Raw genomic sequence first — 24,297 nt, 5'->3', positions numbered from 1 at the left:
GAGATGCAAGTACAACTCCTCCGGTTTCATATGCAAAAAAAATTATTGCGCTAGCTTACGTGGTTGCAGTGCTACCGGGATTTTAAAAAAGTTACGCAAAACGGAGCGTGCCCGCTCCGACCAGCTTTAAAGGGTTAACATCCACTCTACTTTACTAAAAAATCCACTGTGTCAACGACACTGTATCATCGACACACAGAAAAAAGCTCATAATAAACTGCAGGTTTCATGTCATTCATATGTATTGGGAAGAACAGGGGTCTTGCAATTGATCCCTGTGGAACACCTTTCCTTATTAAATGCAGTAAGTGGTACCTTTGCTGCCACTGAGTTCATTATTACATGTTTTTGTCTCTGCTTTTCCTTAGGAGCCATGGGGGAAAGAGCTCAGGAAGCCACCGCTCCAGCAGCAGAGAGTGCTCCAGCTTACCCCGACATGAAGACCTCCACCCCAACAACGACAGCTTTCTCAACGGCAACATGTCTGCAGCCATCAACCTCAGCCCCACACTGCATCCTAAGAACTACCAGCCGCAGATCTTCAACCACTCCACCGCCTGCAACATGGACCTGGCCAGCAGCAACCTGCCTCATCTGCTCAGCCCCGGTGAGACCAAGTCCAAGGGCGACTTTGAGATGAACTTGGGGTCTAAGGTGTCAGATGGCCCAGGGGCGAAGTACCTCAAATCCAACTTCCGCTCACAGCAGAACCGCCACTCTTTTGTAGAAGGGAAGACCAACACGCTTCAGTCAGGGGACAAACACAGCCGACACAACTACATGGAGTCCCACAGCTCCACGCCATCCTCCTCTAAGTTTGCCTACCTGAACTTGTCCAAGAGCTATGGCACGCTTAGCGATGCCAAGTCAGTGGGGAACTTAAATGATGTGCATCTTTATGCAGATGAACCCACGTCTCGCTATTTTCCTTCCAGCTGCCTCGACCTCACAGCTCCGGGCAGCCCAGCGGCCCGCCGAGTGGAGAGGCTGGGACCTGGCACAGGTGGCCGAGGAAGCATGCGCTCAGAGAGAGAGAGCAACACTCTGGACTCCTCCTACAGGCGCTCCTCCACCCGCCATAAAACTTCAGAGGAGTCCAAGTCACCAGACTCCCTGGATCCCGGGGAGAGCGAAAGGAGCCATTCCCATTCTCTCTCTGCCCCACATGACCCTCTGTCTTATGGTCAGGGATACACCAGCCCCTTCTCCTCCCAGCAGAGGCCACACCGCCACTCCATGTACGTACGGAGGGATCACCAGAGGACGCACGGGGGAGACGAGGGACTGTTGGTCGGGCAGGGAATACCCACCAGAGCCAGCAGCCTCCAGCTCCTGTCCCCACAGCTGCAGCACCGCACACTGCCTCGCCACTCTGGGGGCTCCTCCAGAGAAGAAGACATGAGCAGGGTCAGTCCTCAGCCCACATCAAAACTCTCCAGCTTTAGGGAAAGCCTTCAGGATGTAATCATAACAAATGCCTACACCAGGTTTTGTTGGACGGCTCTGCCTCAGTCTCAGTTTGTCCAGTGACGCAGCCAGGACTTATTCTGGTGGCGTCTGAAAACATGGTGTGTGTTTAGGTTCTCAGCCAGATCTTGTGTCCCAGGTTTATAATGAATTGGAAAGGCAGGATTAGCATAGCTGCAGCTTCATCTGTGAACATTTGAGGTGCTAAGAGTGTGGCTTTCTTTTTAGGACATGCAGTGAATCATGCTACCCGTATATTTATATATACTGTATACACACATATAGTATATATATACCGTGTGTGTATTTGTATGTGCTGCAATGCTGAGCTCACTTCATGCTTCATCATGTCTCCATTAACAGAACGAACAGGCACCCACTGAGGTCACCCACAGCAGACCTCCAATAAGGGACTCCACAAGGGACAACACCGCATCTTTTCACACACAGCGGAAAAAAAGCGAGGTCCGACATTCTGCCTGCACCCACCATTCCCCACCCACATCCAGTCTTCCGAGCGCGCGGATGTGGGTGGATACTGCTGTCATGAACTGCTCTCTCTTTCTCTTTTTTCTCTGTCTCTCCTGCATCAGATGCCTCTTCATTTTCTCTGTGTGCTTTGCTTCCCTCTAATGTGACTTCTTATGGTAGCGCAGTCGAGCTCGTCATCGCATCGCATTTCAGTTCTGGGCTACATTTATAGCCCGCACAGATGTTTTATTATAACGGCCAATCATAAATCAATACGCCCCCACCTTATTTTTCTGTCCCTTCAGGTAAATAAAGGTATCGTTTCAGACAGAGAGGCATGCAAAGCAGGCAGCCTCGGAGATTTTATGTCATAAGTTTCTCTGTTGTGACTCAGGTTGGCTTATATCATGACCAGCAAACAGAAGATGGGGGTTCTTCCAAAGAGAACCGCAACATCTACAGCGAATCCATGCCAAGGCGGGTGGGCAGCTTCTACAGAGGTTGGTTTAATCAGGAGTGATATTTATGGCTGTGGCTTTCTCGCTTTCATTGCTGCAGTAAGGGGGGAAGATTAACTCCAGACACATCACTAGAGGGAATATTATTTTTTACTAATCACTGATCAGCTGCTTCTATATAGAGAATTATTATATTATTGCAGATTCTTGAGATGTCTACACTAAGTTAGAGAGAAATACAGCTGTTTCACTCAAAACTAAAAATAGCCATCTTATCACCAGACTCGGTGATCTTCATCCTCTAATGTCTGTAGATTTCATAGCAGTTGATTAAAACGGTCGGGCAGTGGGCCCGTTCAAAATCAAAAGCCTTACCTAAATTAAATTTGGCTGATCTCCAGTTCGAGGTCATCTTCGCGGGCATGTCCAGACAGCTGCTATTTTTATCCCACTCTCTGGAAGTTCTGTTCTTACCGCTTCCACTGTGCACTCGGCTATTTCACCACACACCTCAAACTTGAGAAGAGAGCATAAAACTTGTGTTTCAAACCGACTGGAATTTCACAAGATAACCGCTGGCGATGAGAGCTGGGTTTCCAGCGACAGCTAAGCAGTTTGCAGCCATTTCCACCAGATTTGCCTCGCTGTGGTTTTGTCCACTTTCCAAAAATTAAAATCAAGTTAAAGGATCACAGTTTTGACATGTTGGAGGAGATTCAGCACACACTGCAGAAGTACAAGGAGACAGAGATCTAAAAAATAATAGCAGCACTGAAAATGATCCAGTGGTGCACAAGAGGATGATCAACAGGAGACTGATCAAAAGGAATCGTGTTTCATTCTTTTAAGCCCGTCCTGGAACTTTTTACTCAAACCTAATTACAATATGTCAGGAAGCTGCTGAAAGCAGGCTTAAGAGTTTTGACAGTAACGCAGACTGACTGAGATAACTTATTAAAAGATGTGCTTGCCACTGTTTTGGAGTGCACAGTATGCTATAATGGAAAGAACATCTGATGCTAATGTGTTCAACTTCCTCTTTAAAGTAGTGTCCTTGAGGCAGCAGCTATTTTAAGACCAAGCCATGTGTGGCTATTCAGACATGAGGACTGGCTCCATTGTATCACAATAGTGACATTTCAACTGGAGTATAATCTTGAGGAAGAAGGTGAAATTACAGTGAGCCAAACAGGGCGAAATGTAGTAGGTGGTGAGCACACCGTGAGCTAGCAAAGACTGCATGTACCACCGCTACGGTCAACTGGACGCTCTCCTTTAGATATCTCAGGGAGTCACTTCAGCTTTGGGATGATTTTGTGATTGTTGGGGACAAAAGTGTGATGCAGACTCTTCAAGCGTGTTTCTGAATGTGGTTGCCTTTGGGCACTGCAGAATCTTCCACTGAAAATTGAAGAGCGTCCCTTTGCGAAGCCTTAAGCTGAGCGTTATTGCCCTCCTGGTAATGTTACCCGGCTTAATCCTCCTAAAAGGGACCATGACTTGCAAAATTATTTTGTATTAGACAAAAATGGAATTTAGACCAAGCGCAGTAAAGATCCAAAGGGCTGTTTTTTCCTCATAGACTTCAGTACGGCCAAACTTCTTTTTACAAGCAGAAAGGATGCAATAATAAGCACTTCTTTGCTTCACATTTATACAGTCTGTGGTCTGAACAGGACTTCGCCATAGTTGTTGCTAACCGTTGCTGCTCTACACACGTAACTCATTCAAGATGCTACACCTGTGCATTAGCATTAAAATGGAATAAGATCTGGTTTGCTGAAAATGAGTTAAACCATGTGGAAATTTGTGCATTGTTTGGCATTAGTCCATTTCCATAATACGAGGGACGCAAAAACTCCATCAGGGTATTTTTATATTCGCTTCTTTAGCATTTTTGGGGGCGGCCAATGTTTAAAACTTTGAGTTTGACACGATTACTTTAGTGTATGAATTTGCTTTAAAGTCTAACTTATGGAACTGCACAGGAGCCTTTGTGGGCGCCATTGTTGTTTGCACTGGTGTGTCAAGTCGTACTTGGAGAAAAATCTTGAGGAACGCTTTCAATTCAATTCAATTCAATAAACTTTATTGATCCCGAAGGTTGGCCCCGAAGAAAATTGGGTTGCTTTTATTGAAAGGAAGAGGAAGGTCAAAAGAGAGAAAAGTAAAACATCTAATCGAAACAGAACACCATCGATCGCATTAGCGAAATGCACAAGTTTGATACAATTGCAGTCTGTTACATTTTCAGTTCGCTGAGGTCTTTTGCGTGTGCCAATCAATTTCCGATGTTTACACGGCATGTTGCAGCCAAGCCAACATGTCACAGCTGTTAAAGTCTACAGCACTGTTAGTTATGGTATAAATTTCTATTTACTTGCAGCTTTTTTAAATTATATTCCCTGTTTTTTGTTGTGTATCTTTGGAAATCTCGAGTTATGTTTTAATCTTAATTTATTTGTATTACCCGCCTAAACTTTAGATATATGTTTGGGTCAGAGCTAGAATTATGACATCTAATGACCTGTGTTTATGTGTTTATTTCTCTGTATATTGGACGTAAATTAACCCATTTGTTGTGTTTGTTGAACAGTCCCGTCTCCCCGGCCAGACAATTCCTTCCACGACAGCCGGGGTCAGAGTCGGGGCTCGGGCTTGTCTGGCGACGGCGGCAGTTTGGCGAATCACTCCAAACGACAGCCGGCGTTTGACCCCTGGTAATTATATCTTCTAACCACGACTGAAAATAGTTTCACACCAAAAGAACAGCAGCGTTTATTCTCTTCGCTGTCTGTGGCGCTGTCAGAACAGTATACCGTCAGATTTAATTTCACACCGGCCACATGACGTGGCATTTTTAACAGAAGTTCTTACTGGGAGTTAAAACTTTTTAGCCGAGACATCACGCTCATTACTCTTTGTTTTTATTTCAGGACTGGCCCAGATACTGTAGTCTTGAGTGCCTCTGAGCCTTCCAAAGAAAAGGAGAAGCAGGGTTTCTTCAGAGCAATAAAGAAGAAAAAGAAGAAATCTCAGATGGTATGTTGTGTGTGAAGTACGTCTGAGGACTTACGCCCACATGTGGATGCAGTGTTTTCCCATCTATGAGCCTCATCGGCACCTTTACAGAAATATAAAACCATTTATTGTTGTTGTTGTTGTCATGTGCATCATGTTTACCTCTACCACCAGTCATGTGCCTCTGTAATTACAGATGGAAGTCCCTGATGGAAGGCCTCCTGTCATCAAGAAATGTCTTTTCCCTCTGTTTAGCCCAAAGAATAACATAAAGCATAGTTCCTCTGTGAGAGTCCTCCCTGTAGTGTCCTCTCCCATGGTACATGCTGTTTTACACTATCCTACTCACCTCCTGCCTCTGTGTCACCCATCTAACATTGCATGCTTTAACAGCATTGGTCAACACTGTTTTAATGTGTGATTTTTAAGCCTGGTTTTCCTGGTGGTGAGTTGAGTGAATGAATCAATAAACCAGCTGGATCCATCTATTCGAGAAAAAAAAAGCTCCCACTTTGAAGAAAAGCATGCACTTGACTGCAATCGGTTTAAAAGGATGGATCTGACGGGTCATTTTTGTGCTTCTGATCACTCGCCAGTGATTTCAGCCATGGCCCTAACAGCATGTCTCTGCTTATGAGCTGAGGATGGACGAGAGCGCTCAGGCTTTAGCTGAGCACACACGGTTTCAGGAGTTTGCATGCTTGTTTTCACAAAGCTTTACTGCTTACCGGCATCATGCAGAGGCATTTGATCAATTTCTCTATGTGCACCTAAACCCGTGACTTTATTACAGAGCAAAGATCACAAAGTGATGGTGGAGCTACGATGGTACTTGCTTAATATAAAAGCGACCACATTTTGGCGTGTTAAACTAGCTGCCAGCTCTGTGGCAGTGGTGGTTCAGCATGAAACAGGTGTTTGAGGCTCTTTCTTCCCTTTGCGTTTCTATTTATAAGTGACAGTTTGCTCAGATTCGGGGAGGGGGGGTTACATGCTGATGACAGAGCACAAATAAATGCAATCTGGCCAGGAGGAGGAATCAGGCAGTCAGACTCGGAGTCGGTGGAAAACGGCATTTACTGCATGAAGAGGATATCATTTGAACTGCGTTTGAATTACGCTCAGAAAACATCTTTTATTTATCAGAAACGAGTGGAGTGTTCTCTTCTCTTCCTCAGATCAGCAAACACATTGGGGTTTGGCTTCTGATGCATGTTTTTTGTCCGTTTTCTTTTTATTTCTTCTTCACTGCACTGGAGATCAATAAGTAACAACGCAGGTTATCAGATGTAACTTCACATTTATGTCTGTGATGAATGAGCGCATGTAAAGGGTAACATGAAACACAGAAATCTGTTTACTGAAGACGCTCATTTCCAGCTCAGACTCTGATAGAGTAGCTTTTGCATGACTCACAGTTCAAAATAATCCTTATTTAAGTTGATTAGCTGTCTAAAAAGCATAATTTTAGCTCTCTTTTCCTCTCAGGTACCTTTCTACTGATTGGCTGCTACTCAAAAACAGAAGGTGCAGGGATTGCCTATTCTCTCTGACATCATGCAGAACCAGAAGTAGAAAAAACTGTTAGAAATGAGTGCTTAGGCCAGTTGGAAACAATATAAATTAACTTCATAAATAAAAACAGTTTAGCAGATTATGTGAGTGTTTTATGTTGGCCTAAACATTGTGCACTGCTGTCCTAGTCATGAGTGTGAAATGTGATTGGATGAGTAAATTATACCTCCGTGCTCTGTGTCACAGGTTTCCAGTGAAGGCGTGGATACGGTCATCCAAAAGTCCTCCAGGTCTTCAAGTCACCAGAGCAACCGCCACAGGTCACGTGACAAGAGCAGAGACCGGGACCAAGACCGAGACAGGGACAAGGACTGGCCGCCTGAGAAACTGTCCGATTCACACTCTTCGGTGAGAGTTCTCCTCGTGCGCTGTTGTGAAGTGCTTGATCTAAACATTTATTCATGAGCTGCGTTTCGTTACATACGCTCTTCCCGAGGAGAGCGCCAAATAGAAATAAGAGCAGGTATCCTCGTCTAGAAGATCTAATCAATGCAAATCAGCATCACCTGCTAACCAAGATGTCAGGGAGAGAAAAAACAGATGGCGAACACAAAGGGTGATAATTTCTTCTAGAAAAAATGCTCTTTTTCGCTCCTAAAGATTGAAATTTTGTATAAATGTTTCAAGAACTGAACTGTAACTGAGCCAAATAAGTTGTAGACTTTTATATTTTACCAATTTTCCTGTCTGTCCAGGATGATTTAGTAATCAAATAAACTGTGACTCAGATGTTGGTGTTTAATAAAAGCAAAGACACACCTTAATCCCTTCCCTGCAGTAATCATAAGAGACTGTCTGACTGGACTGATCGTCCGTCATCGACGGGATTAAACCTGTCGTGAGCGCAATTTTTCTTTCCTCTGATATTTTGTGTTCTGTCGTGTCTTTCAGAGCCAACCGCTGAAGTCGCTGCGCAAGCTCCTGCACCTTTCCTCCTCATCGTCCAACCAGACCGCATCTTCTGACATGCGCTACCAGCCGCTGCCTAACTCATCCTCTGCTCAAGGCGGTTTCACCGAGAGCCGGGGTCACTCAGGGGTCAGCACGCCCCAGCTCAAGGCCCGACAGTCAGCGTACCCGCTGCCCGGACAGCTGGATTCGGGCTGGCACACGTCCGCCCTGGGCCGCCCCGAGGGCAACCCCTACCCGGAGCAAATGAGCATCAAAGGAGGCCAGAACGGGCACGGCTTCGGACGCCCGTCCAGATCTCGTATGCCAAATCTCAACGACCTGAAAGAGACAGCTCTGTGATCTCCAGCGCCCCACTGCTCTCACGCGTGTGTCAGACTCCTCTGTTACCACCTCCCTCCTGTAACACCTGCTCCACACACACACACAAACACACACACCAAACCATCAGTTCAAACACTGCTTGCAAACAGGCCAAAAGCCTTTTTACGTCCAGATTTTTTTAAAGCTTCCATGTTTGATAGACTTTATATTAATACCTATGTAATTCTGATTATAATTTGTATTATAAAGTAAATATATTACAAATTCAGTGTATATATATATAAATGGATAGATAAAGTGTAGATTTTAAGTGTAAGTATTTTTGTTTCTATTAAATATAGAAATATAGTACATTTTACTGCGTAGTATTATTTAAGACTAATCTAAGGCATTCGAAGCAAATGCAGTTTTATCAGTTGTTACAATAGAGATTGGTAATGTCAGTATCTCGTGTTCATCTCGTCCAGGATTGTAATTCTGTGTCCAAGCTGTCTTGCCTATGGATGTGCTCTGTCAGACTGGTTACAGACGCTCAAATGTGCAACTGCGAGCCAGTGCAGCCGTGTTGAAATCTAGCTATAACCTGTGCAGTTTCTCTGAGCTGCAATTGACAATCTAAAAGCTTACGTTTTATTGCTCTTTTCCTTCTTTCTTTTTTCTGAAAAGATTTTAGGTTTTACGTCTTAAGTGCAGCCATTTTAGAAACTACGGTGCCATCAACTAACAGAAAGCCTAACCTACATCGCCCTCTGTGGGAGATATCGAAGCACTGCATTTCCTGTTTTCTGACTGAGATTGTCAGGCACATTTAGACTTTTCCATGCACTGTATGTGTAAATGACCATTTGCATAATATAAACCAATGTTACGCAAATAGAGCAAACCTCACAGTTTAAAACAAATGTGTATCTATACAAAGGAGATGCAGGAGCGTTAACGTGCCCTTACGGATGAATTATAACGTGTTCAAATGTTCTGCAATGCTTTGAGCAAACGTCAACAAACATCTGCAGCTGATAACAAAGGAAGTGGCTTTTCTCTGAAAACTACAGGATTCAATAAAGACTCTGTTGTTTGATTTTTTTTTTTTTTTAACTTCCAAGTGGTTCTGCTTGTTTGACCAGTTAAAAACATGTAGAAATGCATCCAAAAAAAACCCCATTTAAAGTTTAACTGCTGTAAATGTAGATTTCTTTATTTTTTAGAAGGTAACAGCAGTTAGAGGAACAGATAAGCCATTCTGGGTGTATGTGGTACAATGACTCCCAGCCTGTGAAAATAACCCAAGCACCACTCCTCCACCTGTTAGCTATTTAACTCCACACATTACAATATTTAAAAGTGGATATTACAAGTTTTCTTTGTTTAATACACTTAAACTGTCAGTATTAGGGTAATGGAACAGCATCTCTTTTAGTAACCCTTTTAGCCAGACTGACTGACTGACCAGATGTTTGGCCATTCATACGTCCATTTACTTGATTTGTATACATTCAGTTTTTCTACCAAGCACATTTTCCTTAAATATCAATTATATGAGTAATTAAACCTTTGATTTTGTTAATTTCAGCTGCATTTTACTCCAAATTATTACTTCATGTTTATTGAGGGTAAATAATAATTTTGTTTTGAGTTTACACTTAGCTGTTTCAACTATTTATCCATTATTTTAATTACTTCCACCTAACCATCCATTTAAAAGCTCCAGCTTTTTCAGCTAGTTTAATGTTTTCCAGCTGCTATTTTCCCATTTATTAAATACTTTAAGCTGAACTATTTTTCACATTTATCTATTTCTCTGTTTTCAACCGTTATTCCACTATTAGCCGTTCCAGCTGTTAGTTGAACGTCATCAGCCGTTATAATTTTTATTTTTTTGCAACAGTTTCTTTTCTTCTTCTCTTTTTTAATTGAAGCTAAAATATGCTTATCCCAGCCAATTATCGATGTACTCTGGCCTTTTCTTTCTTTAGCCATTTCACCATCGCCCACCTGTTTTCTGACTGAGGTCGGCTTTCCTTTAACATTAACCGTTCGCCCATTTCTTTCCACAGCTGTAGTATTTCTTTCAGCTGCAGCATCCTCGCCCTGGTTGGGAATCACTGTACTGCTGTATTTTTAACTGTTTGCACACACTGAACCACTTGGGATATGCTTTGGAGAAATCTTAAAATGGAAAGGCAGCGGGGGGCAGAATCTGTACTGTAACGTTGTTTTTCTGTTGGAAATAAAGTGCCATGAGAGTAGCTTGGCAGAAATAAATCCTAACCTTTTTAATGTTGCACTTTGAAGAGACTACGTGGCTCAGCAATATTGCTCTGTAAATTCTTCCTCACTTTCATGTTCGTGTGCGCAGTGTGTGAATATTGAAAGACGAGGGAGGGGGGGGCCCCCGCCGGCTCCTGCTGTAACGCGCTGAGCCCAGACATGACCGTGTCGTATTGTGTGTGGTGCATCTGTAAGGACTGTGCACACTCTGTACTTGACACGATACGTTTCTCTCTTTGGATTATTGTTTCGCTGAAGGAGCACCGTGTATTATATTAATACTGATGTGTGACTACTTGTTTGGTAATATTTATAACAGAGGATGTTTATCAACTGTTTAAATGAAATCAAGTATTAAGTTTGTGCTTTTATTACAGACACAAATTAGTAGCATAGTCAGTGTTTATCTGCTTTTTTTTTCCCAACAGAGCATTTACATGACAGCATAAACTCCCAGATGAATGCTTAACAATTTTAGATTATTCATGTTTACATATGTAACAGTAAATCTCAAATAAAACAAGCCCGTTTGATTTGACTCTGAACATGTAGAAGCTTTTTTATTTCCTGACGCAGTTAATAACTGCTTTATTGAAGGTAACAAATTTCAATTTGATCTGGAACAGTTTGGTGTTTACGTAACAGCACAATGCGCTTTTGGAAACTTTAATACAGACAAATAATCCATCAGAGGACACCAGAGATGTCCACCTGCCCAGAGAACTGTGAGCCTCACCAAATGGGGACAGACTAGACTTGTATCAAAGGATCTTACAGTGTTAGACAAATATTCCCCTTTTGGCAAGTGACAGGGTTGGCAGGGGAATGATGGTCAGTGAGGTAAGAAACACTTCAGGTGCATTTGTTCATGCACATCAGCAGCTCCATCCTCATGGCAATGCGGGTGTGCCAGCCCAGCGGCAGCAGGCGTATGTAACGAGCCACAATAGGCGGGCGCAGCAGGTTTTGTACCGTGGAAGAGCGATCGGAGTTTCCGTAGAAGACCTAAACAAAAAGAAAGTACACAGCATTTAAACATCCAGAGTGCTCATTTTGTATCATTTACACACACAATAATCAGAAAAGGCTCATGAAGAGGACCTTCTATGATTACTTCCACCTCCATAGTTTTATTCTTTGAATAGCTTTGCATGATTTCACAGTTCAAAGTACTGTAATCCTTATTTATATTAACAGTGCAAACACTCAGTTCATCTACTATATGAATCAAACAATTTTAGCTCCCTTTGACTCAACTTTACTCTGATTAGCTTCTCATCATTAACCAGAAGCTTTGATTTGCACAGCTATGTGCATGATGTGACCATATTAGTATCCTATATTTTTGACAGCTTAGAAAGCCAAGCCAAATAAACTCGGCAGCAGCTATGTGTGGTGAACTACTAAATCATTCACGAGGACTTAAAGCAGTACCATATATATAGCAGAAAAGCATAATAGGTCCACATAAAATTACAATATAACAGCCTCTTAGTTGGATATATTTAAACACTTTAGTGTGTACTGATTGGTGTAGGCCAGAGATTTCAAACTCATTTTATATTGTGAGCTTTATGCGGCTCACTTCGAGCATAAATCAAATCAAAATTTATTTATATAGCACATTTAAAAACAACAGTTTTGATCATAAAATAAAAATAAAAATAAGACAAACACAACGCAAGACGAGACAAACATAGAAACCAACCAAATGATAATCAAACTATCTTACATCAAAGCCAGAGTAAAAAGATGGGTCTTTAAACGAGATTTAAAAGACTGAACAGTCTCAGAAGAGCGAATGGCAAAAGGGAGGTTGTTCCACAGTCTAGGAGCTGCAATAGCAAAGGCACGATCGCCTCTGGTTTTCAACCTAGACTTAGGTTGCATTAAGAGCATCTGGTTAGAAGATCTTAATGCTTTTATAGGATTATACAAATGAATAAGTTCTGTTAAATAGCTAGGGGCAGTGTTATTTAAGATTTTATAAGTGAGGTGGACAGATGAAATGCCCTTCTCTGTCAATGTAAAGATGTTTAACTGCACATATAAACCCTGAGATTACTGCAATTTAATAATAATGATGGATTGCATTTATATAGCGCTTTTCAAGGCACCCAAAGCGCTTTACAATTCCACTATTCATGGAAGAGGCTGCCATATCGCGCCATCGGCCCCTCTGGCCAACACCAGTAGGCGGTAGGTGAAGCGTCTTGCCCAAGGACACAATGACCAGGACAGAGAGCCCAGGGATCGAACCAGCAACCTTCCGGTTACAGATGAGCTTCCCAACCCCCTGAGCCACGGTAATCCCAATAACAGATCTCAGTTTTTCCAAATTACAAAGAAATAATGCTGAAGTAAATGAAAGTGGAAATTTTGGGGGTAATTTAAATGGTAAAAAAGGCCACAGGACTCAGTTATTATGACGCTTTCATATGTGACTCCTGTTTAGTGTACCTACCCTGTTATTTCCAGTCTGGTCTTTGTAGTAGATCCAGTTAAGAGTTTCTAAAGTGCGGTACTGGATGCTGTATTTAGTGATCCACTCATCAGCGTCGCAGCGGCCCTGGGTGAGGACACCCGACACCACGCTCACCTCCTTCAGGTCGATCTGGATCCACTGGTACTGATCGTTGAATTTGGACAGCCATGCGCACCTAACAAAGATTCACATTCCCAGTTATTTGTTTATCTGGGGTGCGCTGTGTGACACGAACTGGAGACTGGGTGGCCTTGACTCACCCAAAGCCCTGGTTGTTAAGGCGAGCCTTGTTCGGGATCCAGGAGGAGTACCAGCCGGTGTACTGGTCCTGACTGGAGCAGCTGATTTGGTCTGAGGTCACAGATCCAGATTCAAATCCCAGCGGTCTGTGGTACGGACATTCTGTGAAAGGAAACATTTCCAGGTTACTGTGGCATTAAATCGTATGAATTCCTGAAAATAAACACTTAGTAAACTTTCTAAACACTTCCAATGAGCTGGGATGCAGCGATTGGTTCGTTTTTGTGTTAAAAATGACTTAATGCCATTTGATGTTTTGAAGCAGAGCACAGGGTAGATTTAACTGAGCACAAACATTACACGTTCACATGGTAGCAACTACACTATGTTATGTTCTGTATGGGGTGGTCATGATGCTATACTATATGCCTTTTGCTTAGACGAGCAGTGAGCAACAGGTACCAACAACCTTACTGACATTGTGCAAGCACAACAAAATTACTGTTGTGCTAAGCTCATCAAATAACAAAAAAAAAAAAAAAAAAGTAGAAAATGTTAGAAATACGAAATATCAAAATATTGGATTAACATTGTCAAAAAACAACAACTGCATATTTGCAGAAAACCAAATCAGCACAAAGATCTCACACCAGCTGTCAGCACTGTTGTGGAGAGGTGATGAAATGGACTTGTTTTGCAGCCACAGGACCAGGACACCTTGCAGTCATTGAGTCGACCGTGAGCTCTTCCGTATATCAAAGTATTCTAGGGGCAGATGTGAGGCCACGTGCCCCGCAGTTAAAACTTGCGCAAGACTGGGTCATGAGGCAGGGCAATGATTAAAGCCCAGCAGCATCTCTATCAAGGAATCAAGGTGCTGCCAAGGCCGAGTCAAAGTCCAGACCTCAGCCTCACTTTAATGCTTTTCACCTTAACCTCAATGAACTCAAGGAATGCTGTGAAGAAGCGTGCGACAAAATCCCTCCGCAGTGATATGACAGAATGATAAAGTCATATGGAAAACAATAATTTCAAGTCATTGCTGCATAATGCTTCTGCAGTTTCACAATAAATAATGACACGGTGGAATATGTCATGTGTCGTCCTTCTTCTGATGCATTATTTACCCAATGTTTAAGACCAGGTAAGGACCAGATGGTTTTCCCGGTTGGTTAAACCAAAGAAGTGAAACAGGGTTTACTTTCTTTTTTCCATGATGATAAATTGACTTCAGGTAATAAAAAATATATCAGTTACTTCAGATGAAAATTACTCCCTCTCACCCCTGACTGGATTGGTTTGAAGCTGTCAGAAAAGCGGATGATAGAAGTGATAGAAGAGCTGCCTGAAATGAAATGTTTATTCCATTTTAAAGACATTAAGAACGCAGCAAAGTATCCTCTTCCAGCTTTTCCTCGTGTAATAGTCCAACTTTGCTAATCAGAACTCTTGCATGATGAGGTAGAAGAAGATGATCGGGGCATTTTCTGATGTGTGCTTCCTTTGCTGGTATCATAGGTGAAGGTCATGGCCTATTTGGGCTCCCTAATCTGTTCGTCACATTCCAGCACAGGTAATGAGATTATCTGAAAAGCATTTGCCTGTGCAAGCTTCTTCCTCACAGCTGTTCATTTCTTAACCTTCAGTGCAAGCCTCTTTCATCTTACAGGCTGAAAAACTGCAAGATCAGAGAGGTGATTGTGCACTGCTGCAGCATGAAAGCACATGAGGACACAGCCAGCCTCCATCAGCTGTTTGATCCATCACAGATGTTAAATAAAGATCCACAGGACACAACTCTGCCCACCATTCATCTTCACATGCGTGACTTTCTCCTGCAAGTTAGTGTCCTTTGTATAAAGGGGAACCCATTAATCACTTTTTAAAACCTAAAAAAGGGCATCCAGCATGAGTATAAGTGAAACAGACAGAGGACTACACAGGTGGAGTCCTCACCTGGCATGCAGTTCAGCAGGTGACTTTGAGATGGTGGCGGTGTTGGCAGTGAGGTCGGGGGAACAGGTGGGATGACAGCAGGGATGCGTGCAGATTCGCAGTCACAGGTGCAGGCTTTCGCTTTTGTGCTCCAGGTTTCGATCACCTCCTGGTCCTCCTCCTGCAGGTCCAGGTCCTGGATGACCTCCTCCTCCTTCTCCTGGAGATCACACAGGGTGGAATGAATCGAGAGTTTGCTCTCAGAGTTTAAGACTTTTAAACCACATTTTAGACCTTTTTGAGACTCTTTCTTACCTCCTCTGAGTGAACAGTGACAAGGGCTATACACCCCATTGACAGAAGCATGAAACGTAAGAGCAGATGATAGAATAAAATGTGTAAGAAAAAAGAAAATGACCTAAAAGAAGCACCATGTCAAACAATCTTATGAATTATTGGATTGCATCTGAGGATTGCATGAAGGAAACACCAAGGAAAAGCTTTTTACCCTCTTTATAATTTCACTTGCAGCAGCAGCATTTTTGTGTAGTACTACGCACTGCTGTTTTAATAACTTGTGGGACCATTAGCATTATCATAAAGGCACAATAACTGTTGCGATTATTTTAAGGCAGGATCAGCTGCACAGTGACTTACCCTGAGAGAGAAGCAGGAGGAAAAGCACAGCAGCTCGACAAGCAGGCATCTCCATCTTTCCTCTTCAGCTGTGCTGAAATGAGATGTGTATGATACCCACTGCAAGTGGATGGGATTACTGTAATCCACAGGCCTGCAATGGCCTTACCTAATGCCCCTTATTGGCCCTTAGACACCTCCCTCAGGTGCTCTTGCACTGAATGTCATCACCTCATCAATAAAAAGTGGGCATCATTCGTGATGGCAGTGGTGTCTTTGAGGTTTTACACTCAGTTGAAAAAGCTAATTTTGTCACTAAGGTCATTTATGGTCCTATTATACATCACACATTTGTTTTTATCATAAATATACTTTTTCATTTATCTGTGCCTGATAAAGGCTGCTTTAGGTAAGCCATATCTAGACACAGACCAGTACCAGCGAATTAGTATTCAGTTTGGGTACAAACAAATATGATCAAATAGGCCTGAAAGCAGCAGGTTTGTCTATGACAAAAAAATCACTTTAAATTCAAAGAAATCAGAAATAGTTACAAACATTTTAATATTCGTTTAATATGTTTGACTTACACTGGGATGGATCACAGTTACCCACAATTGCCATCATCCATAAAACTCACAACCTACAAGTTTAATAATTTGTTTAAAAAGGCTACTGTAAATATAGGCGGAGATTTTAATTTTGTAAGTTTGAGAGTTACTTACAATTCAGAGTTATCCCAGCATGAAGAGATGGGATGTAATCTCACATCTGCTTGTTTTTGTCAGTTATCTGGCTGATAATTGTAATTTATAACATGACAAGTTGCCCTAAGGTGCCTGAAATCTTATAAAAGCTGGTTGTTTAAATGTGGGTCAAAAAGATGACCATGGCAGATGTTGCAAGTTGATTGTTCCAAAAGTCTTATTTCTAGAATATTGAAGCTTTGCAGTGACGTTAATCCGTTCAAATCCCCAATCAGTGCTGGCTGTCCAACTAAAATAGACACACTAGAGTTCCAGTTAGGAAACCACAACAGTTTCCCCACCAAGTAAGCACAAAGTATTCTGTTTTGAGAACTTAATTTTCTATTCAGATGTTCATTTTGCCCTTTAAAAAGTTTGCAATCCTGCACCTCTACCATTAAAATGTCTTGGAGAGCTTTGTTTATAACACCTTTAAGACCAGATCCTCAGGTGACACACACACCTGCTTTTAATTAAGATTCATTTCCATCCTTTCATCATCATTTTCATGTCATTTACCGATTTTACAGTATGTTTTTGTAAGTGTTGGCCTAGATGTTTTTTAGGTTTTGCATATATCATATTCTTCTACAGCACATGAAAGTTATTGGCTAAACCTGATACGCTGTATCCTTACTCTTATGAGAATACTTCTGTGTGTTTTAACTGACAAATAAAAAAAACAAAGCTAACAGTAAGTACCGAGGCTCAGTTCAGCACTGCAGCTTGAATTGCCCAAAATTTCAGTTTTAAGTGTGGAAAAAGTTCTCTCAGGTGTGTCATCACCTGACAGGTTGTGGACTGAATGGCCACTCTGCAGCACACAAACCAAACTGAGTCAGATGGGAGACTTAATGTATGTCGGAATGGCGCAAGACTGCTATTAAAATGTTTGAAGAGTTTAGTGAATGATCTGATGTGTTTCAGCAGGCAAAAACTTAACTCCGTAAAAAATCCACAGAAAGGGACGTCATTAACATGCAAAAGTAGAAAATAAATAGGGTAGGGAAAATTTAAAAAGCCAAAAATACATTTTTTGCAACATACTGTGGTGCTTTGTCTTTTTGTCTTTGAATGGTTTTTGGCCAGCAGAAACTATTAAAATGACAAGGAAGGGTAAACTTAGACATAAGAAGAATATAATGTATATAGAGAGATTATATTAAATAATAAAATACATTTTTAATTTTGTAATAGATTCAGTGTAATCAATTTAAATATTTAATTATTTTTTAGATTTAGTAATTTAATTTTTATTTTTTCAGTTTTTGTTCTCCATATCTTTTCAGTCTCACTTCAGGTTGTTCCGTCTCTGTTTAATCATTCAGCATATGTTTGAGGTAATGAAGTTTGAATGGGCGGGACGGAGTGGTTTGATTGCTGTCCGTAGCAGCCAATCATTTGTATGTTGTCTAATTAGCGCGTTGACAAAGGCGGGGACTACAAAAACGTGTCAGCCAATAAAAATCATCATGTTCGCCCTAGTGGCCAATCAAAAGGTTGTTATAGACTGGCCGTGTTTCTGGGTGGTGTTGGGTGGCTCATTTCTTCCGAGGGGGGTATACACAGTGTTATTATTCAAGGTAAGTAGTTTTGAATGTGTGAAATTTTGTTTTTCCATTAAAATGTACAAACGCGCTCGGTCACCTGTGGGTTTTTTAACAGGCTCTATGATAACAGGACGTGCTAAAGGTAGCAGTCGCTGAATAACGGTGTTAACGGTACTTCCTTTCGTCTGTGTTCATAGCGGCTGAAACGGGATGATTTCAGTCATGTTTCTGGTTTAGCTACATGGATTTAAATGCTTTAAAATTTGGCCGTGAAAATAACTGTGGGGTTGCATGTGTTTGAATGCTTTTAGTGAATTTAAAACATGCCCTGTGCGCTGTTTTCCGTCAACTGTTTACCCTGTATTTAAAACTGAAGTGAAAATAGTGTTGGTATGATGGAGGGCTGTCGAAGTCGATCGATATAGCTTTTTTTTTTGTACCGATACCAAGACTCATTCTTAGTAATCCAGGGGATTGGTATCAAAATTTACAGTCAGATAAAATGCTGGTGCTTTAGCAATATGCAGACCACATTTTATGACAGGAAAGCTGTTATTCAAAGCTTTGCTGCTTTTTTTCTAATTACTTATACATTATAATGTGTACATGCAACGATAATTGGAGTTGATGCGTTATTGTTCTGTTATTTACTCTTAATTTACTCACTTGTTTTTGGCATGCCACTTTGTCAACTTTTTAGTGTTGTGCATTTTCCCATCCTTATTTTTCATGTATTTTTAAGGGAATTTGAATAAATTTAAATGTATTACCAATACCAAGAGAAATCCTTGCAGTAGACTGGCAGCCTGTCTGTGGTGTGCCCAACCTTTCAGCAATTGGCAGCTGGGTTAGGCTCCAGCCCCTCCCTGAAATCCTGATTTAAATAAGCGAAAGAAAGTGGATGGATGGATGGATGGATGAATGGAATACCAATAGAATTGACAGTAGATACTCCTCTTTTTTCTGATAGAGAACTGAGTTTCTCTGTTACTACCACACTTACTTCTTTGATCAATTTTAATGTTCTTCTATTACAGTTTTAGCTGTTTGGGGTAGTCTGAAGCTCGCTGTTAACTTAGGTGAAGGGATGCACACAACTACTCGACTAGATATTTAAACATTAAGCAAATTATTATTATTATTATTATTATTATTATTATTATTATTATTATTATTATTATTAATGTACAACAATGTTTTTGTGTTGGTTTTAAAGCACTGTTTACACAGGACTTGCAGCAATGTCATGACCATAGACGATAGAAAGTCAGTAATATTTGGAGAAGAAAAGCAACAACAACAAAAAAACATTAGTGACGTGATGTAGGTAGGGTCCTAAGATAAACCTTCCTTATTTCAAGATGAACAATCGAAGCTACTGAAAACAAGATTGCAGGATACAATGCATTGGCAAATGACAGGGTAGTAAATACATTATTAGGTTACCAGAGGCAACCAGATTCTTAAGTGCCTATTACAAAACTAACCATCAGCTTCAGTGTTGTTGTTGGCTGGTGTTAGCTATTTTCCGATATATTGGTATTGGCATGTATATTAGATTATAAATGAAAATTTAAAAAGTGGAGAAGAAATCACAGAAACACCAGCTGTGTTATTATGAGTAACAATGTAATCCACAAGCTTTGGGATAATTAAAACAAGATTATTTTTAAACAATGCTGTCATACTGTCTTAGTAAGGATTGTTAAACAAATACATGTAACAGATGTTAGGGAAATAGTTGATGTATGTTACAACTGTCTAGGTTTTGTATGTCAGAAAGGAAAAAAAATATTGGCTTATGTATGAGAGTTTTAAATAATCAAATATCGGTATCAGTATTGGTCTAAAAAAAATCATGTATCAGTCAAGTTATAATCGATAGCAGGCTTTTTATCTTTTACACATGGCAGCAGATCATCCAAAAACAGCAACTCACTGTCTAATTTGCACTGGTTGTCCTTTATTATTCATTTTCCAAAATTTGATTGACCTGATTAAATTATTTTTAGGCATCATTTTTATTCAATTTAACTTGTCAGCATGTTACATCACATAAAAAGTGCTGTGAATTTCTTTTTTGAATGCCTTTTTTGTGTCTCTTTGTGCAGATGTCTTTAACCGCCCACTCCTTCCTCTCATGTCTTTATTCACAGCCCCTCTGTTTTTGTGTCATCTCTTCATTTCAGATGCAGTTCATGCTTCTTTTCAGTCGGCAAGGCAAGCTTAGGCTCCAAAAATGGTACGTGCCTTTGTCTGATAAAGAGAAAAAGAAGATCACCAGAGAGTTGGTGCAGACAGTCCTGGCACGGAAGCCTAAAATGTGCAGCTTTCTGGAGTGGAGAGACCTTAAAATTGTGTACAAGAGGTGGGTAGGAACTGGACTTGTTTCTGAACAAAATGTGTTCTGGTTGAACGCCCTCAGAATAGAATATTTTCACACGTCCCTGGGCAATTCATAGGCCCGTCATTCATAGACATGGCTCTGCTGGGGAATCAGGAGAGTGTTACCAAAGAGATGAAGGCATCATCATGACAGCACTCAGACTACAACAAGAAAGAGCATTAATTTAGTCTCATTATATCCTGTTGCTGTGCCAACGGACAAGGAGGCAGACTGCTTGTGAACCGGAGTGACCCCACTGGGATGGACTAACAGAGCCCCTGAACTGCTGATCAGTCTGCAACCATTGCCCCACCACACAGATGTTTATGTCCTCAGTTAAATTCTCACTAAGTGTTAATAGTTCTTAGTATTTTTTTTACATATGTAAAAGATAGATGTAGCAAATGTGATATTACCCATTGGTTTAGGACATTTTGAAGGACCGCTGCTAGGATTTTGACCATCACTGTGTTGGGTTTTTGGAATCAGAAGTGACCACATGTGAACAACAGGGTGGAGTACTAAGTTATCAGTGTGTTATTAGGCCTTGTTAGCAAGCCATTTCTTTAAATGATACTGGTGGATTACCAATCGGTGCTAAGTAACAACTTAAGAAAAAAATCTAAAATTTCACTCAAATTTAAATTGACTGTATAAATGCATGGTGTTTGATGGCCTTGGTTTGGAGCCACAGTATCTTGGTACCTTGCAGTTATTGAGTCGACTATGAGCTCCTCTGTATCTCTTCTAGAGACAAATGTGAGGACGTCTGTGTGACAGCTAAAGCTTGTCTTAAATTGGATTGTGCAACAGGACAATCCCAAGCATAGCAGTAAAATCTCATGGTTATAGCCACTGTGACATTGCCTGTTAGTTTGTAGAAACTGATTTGAAGCCTGATTTGAAGCCATGAGTTTAGTATTTTGGTAACTCTTCCCTCAACATGATAGCCACAGCCTAAAGCACGTTCAGCTTCATCATCTATTTTACTCTAAATGGGACCATAATTTATAATATGAATATCAAGTTGGTTCGAAGAAGGTCTAAAACCAGTGACCAAGATCATAAACTTACCGGGAAAATGTATGCTTAGTTTGTAGATAATGTGAACTGTTGGGTAATTTTCCCAAAGGGAGGGAGGGAGACAGGACAAAAGACACGCTGTGGAGGAGAGCCAGAGATTAATGACAGCTAATGATTAAATGCAGAGACTGAAAAGAAGTGAATGAACAAGAAGGACTCGGTGCATCATGGGAGGCCCCCAGAGGCCTAGGCCTATTGCAGCATAACTGAGGGATGGTCACCTGATCTACCTATAAGCTTTATCAAAAAGAAAAGTTTTAAGCCTAATACTTAAAAGTAGAGAGGATTTTTGTCCCCTGAATCCAGACTAGGAGCTAGTTCCACAGAAACCCTGGAAGCTCTGCCTCCCATTCTACTTTTGAATACCATATGAATGACAAGTTAGCCAGTAGTCCAAGTGCAAAGTGCTCTATTTGGTTGATATATTATTATGATGTCTTAAAGATAAGATGGGTTTGGTTATTCAAGACCTTGCATGTGATGAGAAAGAGAATAAGTGATTCTTGATTTAACAGGGAGCCAATGAAATGAAGGCAAACATAGAAATATGTCAGAATTCTACAGAATTCTGGATCAACCGAAGCCTTTTCGAGGATTATTTAGGACAGCCTGATAATAATGAATTAACAGTAGTCCAGTCTAGAAGTAATAAATACAAGAACTAGTTTTTCAGCATCACTCTGACACAGGATGTTTCTAATTTTAGCAATATTGTGCAATTGCAAGAAAGCGGTCCTACCTTTTTGTTTAGTATGTGCATTGAATGACATATCCTGGCCAAAAATTACTCAGACATCCCTCACAGTGTTATTAGAGTTCAAGGTAATGCTATCCAGAGTAAGCATCTGGTTAGATAATATTTTTAAAGCTGAGTACAGTAACCTAATTTTTATCTGAGTTTAAAAGCAGGAAATGAAATGCCGTAAATATCTTTAAGACATTCCTACATTTTAACTAATTGCTGTGTGTGATATTTGGCTTCAGGGATAGATAAAGCTGGGTATCATCTGCATAGCAATGAGAATGTATGCTATACCTTCTAAGTATACTGCTGAAACGGAGCACGTATAATGTAAATAGAATTGGTCTTCTTTTCTTTTATGCATGAGACAGATTTCTGGATTGTTTAGCTCTGGCTAAAAGTTTCTTTGCAGAAAGAAATTGTCTAATTTTGAGCAACAACATGGATCTGTATGTTGACACTAATGCATCAACCAACAGCCTGTCAGTGTGTAGACGTGTAACTTGTAACACTGAAAATTTCTCTGTATAATTTCTCACATCTTACAGTAATTTAGATGCTTGCAAGCATCGGTTTAAAACTGATCTTCATATTTTCTTTAAATGTGACAGAGAAACAGAGCAAATTAGAAGCAAATAACGAAGCTTAATATTAGTTTTTAACAAATGACTGATTCTTCCACATGCATTTTTGTTCTTTTGAGCTGAACCAGGACCAAAATCTCAGTGAGTTTAATAGAAAGCTGAGAACTGAAACTGTGCCTAAATTCTTAAAATGCATGCTGTTTCCCATCTGATATGTCAGAATTGATCCAGGATCAGAAACAAGGCTGGATCCTTTGCCAGTGGCACTACTCATGGTGATATTTGGTGCCAAATTAAACTGTCCGTAGCTCTAAAACGTAGCTCAAAGCCAGCAGTGGGTAAAAAACCTTTCTGACATAATTATGCAAACACATTTTGGGCTAATCTACTTGTAAATCTGATTCTTACCAAAAACCTTTGAGAAGCACGTAGTCCCGTTTGTTAACACTTGAGTTATTTTGAAGCCTGTATTTACAATTTTCACATTAGTTGTTTAACTGGACATAAACACTGCACGAATAGAATCACCAGTCACATAAAAAAAAAGGCTTTTGGTTTATAAAAGTGCTTGAAGTTACATTTTTATTATGCATGTGAGAAGTTATTTGACTTTTCTGCTTCATTATGGCTCAATCCAACATGAACAGCTTCTCTGCACGTGCTATCAGGGTGCTGAACAATTCTAGTGCACCGTGATTGGATAATATGTTTCCAGGCTCAGATGTTGATTGGCTCTTTGAATGTTGGGCTGCTGCCATCTTTACAGTTTCACAGTTCTCCCATAAATTTCTTTAAGGCTTCTCCTTATATGTCAACTGTGATTGGATGCTTTGCCAGCAGAACTCATGCTGATATTTTTCCCAAAGTAGACTAAATTGAAATTCAAAGTGTACCTCCAAGTAAGGCTCTAAACTGTCTGCCACATGTGAAATGTTAATATAACCCTTACTTACGTGTTAAGCAACATTCTATAAAGATGTCTTATTGAAGACTAATCCACTTATAAAACAGGGGGACCTGTGCCATCAGGCTGCCAATGCAACATAAAGATGTTCTTTACTTTGGGAGCCTTCTCTACACAGAGTGTGCATTATCTTTTAAATCGTTGACTTGTTTCTGGAGTGAGTCAGCTCCAGTAAAAATGCTGTCTCACTGCTCTTTTGTAATGACTGAACCGAGCCCTTTGTGCTTCCTGCTTGGCTACACCTTGCATTAATTTTCACAAACTGTAGACAAAGATAGACAACAGCTCGAAACAATCAAGAATTCACCACCAGAAAACAGCCTGGCTAATAAGCAGCTTTGCTGTTCTCTGTGACCTCTGCGAGTATTGTACACGTGTCTTTTTAAGAATCTGCAGCCCTGTCCATTGTGTCCTGCTGCTCCTCTGGTTTCAGAGGATCAACTGACCAGCTCC

At 40.8% G+C, this 24,297-nt stretch overlaps 3 protein-coding genes across 12 annotated transcripts in view; 2 read left to right on the top strand and 1 right to left on the bottom strand.

Annotated features, from left to right (window-relative positions):
- LOC308394214 (cyclin-dependent kinase-like 5) overlaps positions 1-11,016 on the top strand; it is a 57,086-nt gene extending 46,070 nt beyond the window's left edge. For 3 of the 4 annotated variants that reach the window (XM_080878442.1, XM_080878443.1, XM_080878445.1), the window contains 8 exons: positions 369-1,407; positions 1,831-1,932; positions 2,333-2,438; positions 4,993-5,116; positions 5,333-5,438; positions 5,614-5,736; positions 7,179-7,340; positions 7,884-11,016. In XM_080878442.1, the coding sequence (XP_080734568.1) occupies positions 369-1,407; positions 1,831-1,932; positions 2,333-2,438; positions 4,993-5,116; positions 5,333-5,438; positions 5,614-5,736; positions 7,179-7,340; positions 7,884-8,243 (2,122 nt within the window). In that variant the 3' untranslated portion in view covers positions 8,244-11,016. The remainder of the gene's footprint in view (positions 1-368; positions 1,408-1,830; positions 1,933-2,332; positions 2,439-4,992; positions 5,117-5,332; positions 5,439-5,613; positions 5,737-7,178; positions 7,341-7,883) is intronic. The other variant, XM_080878444.1, reaches the window with a different exon arrangement.
- A 118-nt stretch (positions 11,017-11,134) lies between these two features.
- On the bottom strand, positions 11,135-15,865 carry LOC308393865 (retinoschisin-like; the record flags this gene model as incomplete). Its single annotated transcript, XM_080877887.1, has 6 exons — positions 11,135-11,498; positions 12,958-13,153; positions 13,239-13,380; positions 15,175-15,370; positions 15,469-15,494; positions 15,811-15,865. 6 exons carry the CDS (start codon positions 15,863-15,865, stop codon positions 11,346-11,348), a joined length of 768 nt encoding a protein of 255 aa, XP_080734013.1. The 3' UTR covers positions 11,135-11,345.
- A 2,150-nt stretch (positions 15,866-18,015) lies between these two features.
- Positions 18,016-24,297, top strand: part of LOC308393637 (AP-1 complex subunit sigma-2) — a 31,147-nt gene continuing 24,865 nt past the window's right edge. For 6 of the 7 annotated variants that reach the window (XM_080877574.1, XM_080877572.1, XM_080877577.1 and 3 more), the window contains exons 1-2: positions 18,040-18,118; positions 20,275-20,453. In XM_080877574.1, the coding sequence (XP_080733700.1) occupies positions 20,275-20,453 (179 nt within the window). In that variant the 5' untranslated portion in view covers positions 18,040-18,118. Of the gene's footprint in view, positions 18,119-20,274; positions 20,454-24,297 lie in introns of all 7 variants that reach the window. The other variant, XM_080877571.1, reaches the window with a different exon arrangement.

This window comes from Rhamphochromis sp. 'chilingali' (assembly GCF_963969265.1).
Source record: "Rhamphochromis sp. 'chilingali' genome assembly, chromosome: 3".
In the NCBI taxonomy this organism is placed as follows: Eukaryota; Metazoa; Chordata; class Actinopteri; order Cichliformes; family Cichlidae; genus Rhamphochromis; species Rhamphochromis sp. 'chilingali'.
This window is presented reverse-complemented; position numbering and strand designations above follow the sequence as displayed.